The following is a 9,334-nucleotide window of genomic DNA, read 5'->3' as shown; positions in this document are numbered from 1 at the left end:
CACAGTTGCAGTGCCATTTCACATTGCTGCCAGCAATGAATGAGTGTTCTTATTTCTCCACATCCTCTCCAACACTTGCTATTTTCCATTTTAAAAAATAGCAACCATTCTAATGAGTATGAAATGATATCTCATTGTGTTTTTGATTTGCATTTCTCTGATGGTTAATAATGTTGAGCATCTTTTCATGTGTTTTTTGACCTTCTGCATACCTTCTTTGGAGAGATGCCTGTTCAAGTCCTTTGCCCATTGTTTTAGTTGTTTGTCCTTTTATTGTTGAGTTGTAAGATTTCTTTATATAGGCTGGATATTAAATCTTTATTGAATATGTAGTTTCTGAATATTTTCTTCCATTGTGTAAGTTGTCTTTTCACTTTCGTAATAAAGTTCTTTGACTCTAATGAGATTCCATTTATCTATTTTTTCTTTTGTTGCTTGTGCTTTGGGTGCAAAGTCTAAGAAACCGTTGTCTAACACAAGGTCCTGAAGCTGCTTCCCTACTTTTTCTTCTGGGAATTTAATAGTTCTAGCTCTTATGTTAAGGTCTTTTATTCATTTTGAGTTGGTTTTTATATTAGATATAGCATCTTTATATTTTGCCTTGGTTCACAAATCTAGTAAATGAAAGATTTAATACTTAGACTCCGGTCAATTGAATCTAGGTGATGGGATTTTTTTTGCACTAAATAACGAACAATAAATAAGCATATAACTCAAGAAGTTAGAAAATCACCAAAATAAAATGCATGAAAACAGATGGAAAGTGTATTACTTAGCCAAAGGGGTACTGATGTAAAATACCAGAAATCTGTTGACTTTTATAAAGAATATTTATTTGGGGTAGAACCTTGCAGTTACCAGACCATAAAGTGTAAGTTACTTTGCTCACCAAAGTCTGTTGCCACGTGTTAGAGTAGGATGGCTGCTAACAAGGATCCAGCCTTCCTCTTCCTCTTAAGGCTCTGTAGTCCCAGCTTCTTCCAATATCAGCCGTAGGTTAGGATGAGTCTCATTTCTCTCCTGGGGCTCCTCACTCCCCAGGCTTAGCTGATCTGCTCTCCCTACATGGTCATCTGTAGACTATCAGGCTTCTCTCTTCCTGGGGCCTCTGCCATGTCAATGGAGCCATCACTATTCTGTGATCTTCTCCTGTGTGTTGACTTCCAGGGGCTCCAGCATCAAAAAACCTATCTCCTCTGCTACGTGTTTCCTCTGTGAGTCCCCACCCATGATTAATCATTATTTAATCAAGTAAAAGTGAAACCTCTGAATCCAATGCAATCTAATATGCCCAGAGGAAGAGACCAGTTTACAGACATAATCCAATATCTATTTTTGGAATTCATGAACAATACCAAACTGCTACAGAAGGTGTTACAGATAAGAGCAGGAATTGATGGATCAATGGAAAAATAATAGTCAGTGATAAAACCACAATCTGATTTTTGAAAATAACTCAAACACTACCACAAGCAAGCAAAAAGTGGAGAAAGCACAAACATACACTCAAAAAATTAAATACAGTATAATTTGAGTTTATTTCAGGAATATAAGCACAACAATATTTGAAAATATATTGACGTAATTCTTCATATTAATAAATCTTAAGAAACTCAAGAACGTTCTTGAGACCAGTTTGATTGATTTGGATCTGGGATAACTGGGTTAACTCCCTGTACCCACACAGTATATGTGTATTCAGGCAAATTCATCTGATTTTTTATTTTTTTTTAAAAAGAGATACTGGAAATTGAACCTGGGGCTTTGTACATGGGAAGCAGGTGTTCAAACTACTGAGCTACATTCACATCCAAGTTCACCTGATTTTGGCAGCTCTTACAAATATTTGGGTTCTCTCTTACTTTAACTGAAGTTATAAAGATAGCATGTATTCTTGTTTTTAATCTCCATATTGCTTTTAGATTATTTCATAAGGATAATGAAAAAATGATGAGTTTATTAAGTCATATTTCTGTTGAGGACTTGGCTTCCATTCATTCAAATAGCTTCACTACTGTTTGTGTATTTGTTTTTATTTATGAGGTTCTCCAAGTTTTATTCTGGAAAGTGCTGGAGCAGTAACTACATTTCATATTTTAGAAAGTAAAGACTCTTCAGTTTCCTGGAAAACTACTGAAAATTATTTTGCTTTCTCTTCTTAAACCTCTCATATTCTTGTTAAGTAAGGCTCTTTCTTCATGACTGTGATTGATTATATTCAGGCTAAATCATGGTTTAAATAACATTAGTTATATAGATTTGTATGGGACATTTTACTGGTTAATTTGAACAACTATGCTCCAGACACCTTTATTATAAGCAAGTTGAAAGAAAGTGAAAGTGATCACTGGCCACGAATGAAGTTCCAATACCCTGGCAGCTGACAAAATCCTAGAAGAATCTGTCACCCTTGCTACAGTGCTACATGACTCAAAGCAGGTGATTATAATTGGTCTGAAGGAATGCTCATGCTACTACCTAGTGATCAGCTCCTGAATTGCAGTTTGTATATTTACATTATTATGTTTTCTTTTTTTGGTTCAAGAAACAAACCTGCAATTATTTAATTATTTTTCTCATGGTTCTATTTGGATGAATACAGAACCTCTTAACTTGCTAACTTAACTGTCTTAAAATATTTCAAGATCTTGAAAAGAAGTAATTTTGCTATCATCTTTTGTCTCCCTCAAATTTTCTCTTAAACTATCTGTAGTGAAAAATAAACAGGTTTGCTATCAGGGAGGTCTGTGTTCAAAACAGTTTGCTCTGCCATTTACTAGGTAAATACTTCTGAGCTTTCTTCATTATCTGTAAAACTGAACAGTAATATCTTTCTTAATATTTTGTGGTGAGAATTTAACAGTATTGCACCCAAAGAAAATGACAAGAAGCAAATGACCAATTAATAAAAGTAATCTCAATAGGTGCAGCAAAAGTATTTGACAAAAACTAGCTTCCCCTCCTGATTAAAAACTATCAGCAAATTACAAATTGAAAAGGCTTTCTCAGCTAACAAAGTGCATTTATGAAAAACCTGCCTCGAACATTATATATGGTATTGAAAGACATAGTGCTTTACTCCTACCATCACAAAAAAAGAATAGTTTTTGCTTTCACCACTTAATAAATTTTTTACTAGTTGTTCTAACCAGTGCAGAAAGGCAAGAAAAACACCAAAAACCATATAGAACATATAGTTTGCATGCAACTTGACCATTTATGTAGAAAATTCCATGGAATCTGCAAAAAAGCTACTAGAACTAATAAGTTTTGCAAGTTTGCAGGATCCAAGATCAATATACAAAATCAACAGTATTAATATATATTTGCAATGAATAATCAAAAATTGAAATTTTAAAAATCAGTACCATTTACAATACCATCAAAAATATGAAATACTTAAGGACAAATCTTAAAAGAATTGCAAGATCTGTACACTTAAATCATCAAAGTATTCCTGAAACAAAGACCTAAAGAAATGAAGAGATATACCTTGTTCCTGGAATGAGGGTCCTAACTCACATTCCAGTCTTTTGATGCAAGTCCCTATTTTCTAGAGAAAATTATTTTGTTGCAATTTGGCAACAAAAATGCTGACAGACAGATAGCAGTGGAAAGCATCTTTGAGGCAAAACCTCTACTAAGAGTATGGAATTAGTAGTTGCTGCCTGGTTCACATAGACTTGTCACCTTATTTTAGAGTCATTGAAATCATGGGGGGAATATTGATATCAGATTACTTTGTAGGGATTAAGTAACTTTAATTATTGTGTTTCCACTGTCTCGGATTCATATTTTTCACTTTATAATGTTTCTGAAATTTAGGAATATTTGACTATTGATAATTTAGTGTGATTTTCCCCTAAAGGCTTTTAGTTAAAAATATAATGTTCCTTATAATTTATATTGTTTTAGAAATGGGAAATGCTATATTTATTAGTAGTGATTTCTCAATCAAAGACCATGTATTCATTGGTTTTATTTAGTGTAGCAAATATTTATTAAGCATCTAGTAAATGTCAGTCACTGCTTTACCTATTGGAATACAGTTCTGAAAAACACATAATTACTCAACAATGCCTTAATTTATTACTTCCTCTGATTTAACTGCATCCTCTTTTCTGACATTAAGATGGATTATAGTGTGGCCCACAATGACCACTGTATTAGTGTCCAAGAAAATTGTTATCTTCTCAGCTACAAGAATGCAGTATGATGTTCTGCTAAGAAGCTCAATGTCAGGTAGTGTTCTAAGAACAAAAAGACCCTAGAGTTTAGGAAGACCTTCAGATTTACAAGGGCCACCTGAAGACCACGTGTGCCTTATATATTAGGTCAGGGATTAGGGCATCTTTCTAACTTTCTGGAGGAGTCCAGGAAAGCATTTATCCCAATTCAGTCCTTTGTCCACAAGGGGGAGCAGCTTCGTAACACAAACACATTTTAAGTTAGATTTAGCTTTTTACTGAGACGTTAACGTTTCTGCATATTTAGAATCAAGAACATTATTCAGGCGACACTTGAAAGATGAACTCTCCTCCAGGCTTACTGACTGTGATACTCCTAATGCTTGGTAAGTAAAATGCCTCTTAAAATTTGCATTCTTTTAAAAATTTATTATGTTAGTAAGATCTATAACTGTAGTTCTGTCCTTGAGTTTTATGTCCAAGGTGACAAGTCCTTAAAATCTACCCCCTTCTCCCCCCAGGAGGAACCCGTGGAGACTCAGTGACCCAGATGGAAGGCCAAGTGATACTCTCGGAAGGGGCTGTCCTGACGATAAACTGCACTTACACAGCCTCCAGGTACCCTGCTCTTTTCTGGTATGTTCAACATCCCGGAGAAGGTCCACAGCTCCTCCTGAGAGCCATGAAGGACAGTGAGAAGGCAAGCAGCAAAGGTTTTGAAGCCACGTACGACAAAGAAACCCGCTCTTTCCACTTGGAGAAAGCCGCAGCCCAAGAGTCGGATTCGGCTGTGTACTACTGTGCTCTGAGCGACACAGTGATGGAACTGCAGGGGGAGCTAAGCACAAACTCTGAGCAGCAATGAGGGGCCTGCTGCTGAGGGTCTGGCCCTGAGATGCTCTCTGGCTTCAGCACAGTCTAGTGTTACATGTCCCCAATGCTTTTGTTTGATGCAAAGATCATACTAAGAGCAGAAGAACAAGACGTGAATATTCCCATATCCAACAATTTATTAATGGAATTAAAAACAGAGCCGGGTACCAATAGTTCAGCAAACAGGGACAATACCATTTGAAAGTAAAATCTTCATGAACAATGAAGTGGTTTCTGTTGAACAATGAAGTGGTTTCTGTACTTCTCTCACCCACTGCCCCCGCCCCATCTTGTTCAGAGTCATCCTGGTAAATATTGCTGTCTTATATACTGTTTGACAGCAAAAGGGTTTTGGAATTATGGGTTCTTAATAAAGAAAGGAGGGAAGAGTAGAAAGGAGGTGGAACAGAATCTTATATGTAAGCGAACAATGAAAGGAGAGAAAAGAGACATTTATCATAATTGTTCTTATTTTGTTTTGTTTTTGGTAAATCTGATGCTAGAGACAGGCAGAAGTTCAGAAAAAAAATGAGGAAGAGGCAAAAACAGAATCGATGAATCGATGAAATGATGAAATGAGTCACATCTGAACCATGAACAGTGTCCAGCCCTCCCACCCTTCCTTATACCTGGCCAGTTACATAGATCACTTGGCTCTGGAACAACAAGGTCCTAAGTAGGAAGTTTCTAAGTGCCAATGGCATCCAGTGAGAAAAACTGCTCTTGAGCAGAAATTCTTTGTGACAGTGTAGACAGGTAGACAGTTTTACAACTTCTTCTCAAAGAGGGAGGGAAACTGGGAGTGGGAGAAGGTACATGGGTAAAGAAGGTGGGGTGTTGTGAAAAAAGATCTTTGGATTGAATTGCAAATATATGGATGATCTTTGCAAATATTGGGGCAATCTTATATAATTAATAATGATTTATCAAAACACTAAAAGGTCTTTTGTTGTTTGGGAGAAAGACTTTGGTGACAGCATTCTAAGAACTGCTGTGCATTCTCTTGTTCTGCAGTGACTGTGACAGTGGGTGAGAATGAAAATGTTACTGACTTTGAAAACTCCTTTCCTTCTAAAATATTTCTCTTTTCTCCTTCTACTTTTTCCCTGAAAGTTTTCTCTTTTATCTTTTCTCAGAAGCTGTATCTTAGATTTTATTAATTAACAAAGATAGTATTAATGCCATTTCCTTTTTATTTGTTTGGTATTTTTGGTCTAAATTGAATTACTTTATATTAAATTTGGTTTAAAAAGTAAATCTACATTTAAAGATGTCTTCACACATATAAATACACATGTAAAGACATGTATTAAGCAATTCAATAAGGTCTGCAATGAAAAAATGAGTTCACTGATTAAGTAAACATGGGAGATTAAATATATACATTTATCTCTGAATCCCCCTGAAGACCTATGACAAAGATAGCAAAGAAATTAAAAAGAGCATGAACTTACAAGCCCAAAGAGAGCAGGAAAGGAAATGACAGCAGACAAGTGATGTCAAGAAAATTTTAGATCCAGTGGGCCATGGGAGGATCTACAATGTCCGGTAATTGTCCCTGCAGCACTACCTAGGACAACACTAAGTCCTGAAAATGCCTCCACATCTCATCTCCTCCTCCCATTCCCCGCACCCAGCAGCCACCATGGCCACTTTTTCCACACCAATGCCACATTTTCTCGATTACTAACCACAATAGTTCATGAATAGAATATCATTAAGTCCACTCTAATCCTTACTGTATTCCTCCTTCCTGTGGGCCTTGGCTTGGTTGTGTCCATTCTACATCTATGTCAAGAGGGGGCTTAGATTCCACATGGATACTGGATGCAATCTTCCTGCTTTCAGTTGTAGGCACTCTAGGCTCCATGGTGTGGTGGTTGACATTCTTCAACTCCATATTAACTGAGTGGGGTAAGTCCAATAAACCAGAGTATAGGAGCTGAAGTCTGTTGAGGCTCAGGGCCTGTCTATCATATTGTCAGTCCAGAGATTCAGATCCCCTAGATATATCTTAAACCCCAGCACCAACTACAATTCCAGTAAAGTAGCAGGAAAGGCTTGTGAAAAGAGATCACATCTGAGTCCAGCTCCATCATGCAGAAGAAATAGCAACTCCAGAGAAGGGCCAACTGACATGGCAGTGAACTCCATCTGCCATGACCATAAAACCTGTGGGTCTCTTTAGCCCTCAAAAGAACCAGTACCTGGGGTTGTAGAGAGTGAGATGTATGTGGAGAAATGAAAACTTGTATAACAGACCAGATAAAGATGAAACCTGGCCTTAGTGGGGGAAGCAAATAAGAAGTGTCCCAATATATTTTGTGTCCTTGTGGAAGGCTTAGGGATCAGAAGTACCAATTACCCATGAATAATTGGGGAAGATAGTGCTCTGTGTGTGTGTGTTTACGTGTGTGTGTTGGTGGTATTTGGGGGAGGAGTGATGAAAATAAGGGACTGGATAAGATAATTTATAAGGAATGGACCACCTGTGTTCTCTTTCACTTTATATAGCAAGCAACGGTCACTTTCCAAATCCATCAGAAAATTGGTAGTCTTTGATAAATTAAAGAACAATGCATAAAGAAGTAAGAAGGCCAAAAAATAAATGAAATGAAACAAAATGAAATAATGTAAGAAAAAATAGAAAAAATAATAAGTCAACTTTTCACTCTCATGAAAATAAAATATTATTCAAGAAATTGAACATATTCATAGTATCCTACGTGATTCAACCAAATTGCCTTCTCATAAATTTCACTAATTTATGCCACTGAAATGGTGAATTGAGCAAAATACATATTTCCCCCAAATCTTGTGTATTGCCAAGGTTTTTGACATTTGCAAATCAGTAAGACTTTCTTATTTTTAAAATAATTCTTTAATTATGAGTGAGATAGTTGTTACATTTCATATATTTTAAAATGATTTTCATCTTTTATAAATTATCTTTTCACATATTTGCCCATTTTCTATTGTTACCTCTTAAATATAAATTTTAAAGAACATTCTCTATATTAAGAAAACTTGTCATATGAAAGCCATATATGTTTTCAGTTTATTATTCACCTTTTGCCTTTGTTTATGGTCTTTTCTTGACATGAAGATTTTAAAAATAGTGTGTAGTCAAATTTATCAAATCTTCATTTATGGATTCTGGGTTTTATGTACTACTTAAAAATCCATAGCACTCCAAAACAATTAAATTTGTCTCATTTTAAAAATTTCTTTTGGATTCATTATTCCTTTTTTTGGTATGCAAATCTTTAATCTGGATTTGTGTCTATATTTCTGTATGAGTGTGTGTTTAAGAAATGAGGTTGAGGTCCAACACTTTTTATTTTTTATCAATTGTTTTTAACTTTTTATTTAAATAATTTCCAACTTACATGACAGTTGAAGAAATAATATAAACCCTATACAGAGAACGCCTACACACACCTCACCCATCCAGATACCCAATCTTTGTGATATTCTCTCTCTCTCTCACCCTTTCTCTATTTCTACCTCTATCTCTTTCTCATCCATCTTAGCTAGGTAGCAAGCTATCTCTATATTCTTACAACATTTGAGAGCAGATTGAACATTTTCCTTTGGATTTTAGAGTATATTTAGGACAATTTTTAAAAAAGTCTTTGTCTAGAATGTTCCAGGTCTGATCTTCTTCCTCAATGATGTTTCTAATGCTTTAATCATCTCCTTGCTTGGGTCTTCACTTCCTCTTCCTTTGTATGTTCTGTCACCTTTTGTTGAAACCTAAACATTTAAATATTTTAATGTGTTATCTGTGGAATTTAGACTCTGAGGCATCTGTTCCTTAAGCTTGTATCCAGTAAGCATTATAGCAGAGCATTCCTTAAAGGCCAGATGCTAATCAAAAAAAAAAAGGAAAAGAGAAAAGAAAACAATTTTCATATAGCATTTGCAAAATGATAGATTGACCTGGGTAAGTGCTGTCCTTCAAGGCCTATCTACTATCTATAAAATGAGTTTAGGGAATATCTCCAGGCCAAAGGATAAGGGCTTCCTTGGTTCTTTCTGTGCATATATCTTCTCTTGGGCACGTGTGTTGGACTTTAGCAATTACCCAGCTTACATGGGTACAAATGCCTCCTCTTCCTTGGAGATAGTTTCCTCACAGTCCCAGGCACTGCACTGTATGTCCTGTAGCCAGTGATCCTTTTCCCAGGCAGTCACTTGACTTCTACATACAGGAACTTCTACGACAAGTCCCTCAGGCCCCCATCAGGCAGACTCACCCAGACGTACATAAG

General features: G+C 36.0%; 1 gene segment (V, D, J or C); it reads left to right on the top strand.

Moving 5' to 3' along the window:
• The first annotated feature begins 4,501 nt into the window (after nucleotides 1-4,501).
• Nucleotides 4,502-5,289, top strand: LOC101436629 (T cell receptor alpha variable 9-2-like). The segment is given in 2 exon segments: nucleotides 4,502-4,573; nucleotides 4,709-5,289. Coding segments are annotated over 2 exon segments (390 nt in total).
• Nucleotides 5,290-9,334: the final 4,045 nt, after the last annotated feature.

This window comes from Dasypus novemcinctus, chromosome 3 (assembly GCF_030445035.2).
Source record: "Dasypus novemcinctus isolate mDasNov1 chromosome 3, mDasNov1.1.hap2, whole genome shotgun sequence".
Lineage (NCBI taxonomy): Eukaryota > Metazoa > Chordata > Mammalia > Cingulata > Dasypodidae > Dasypus > Dasypus novemcinctus.
The sequence above is the reverse complement of the archived record's forward strand: the minus strand, read 5'-3'. Positions and strand labels throughout refer to the sequence as shown.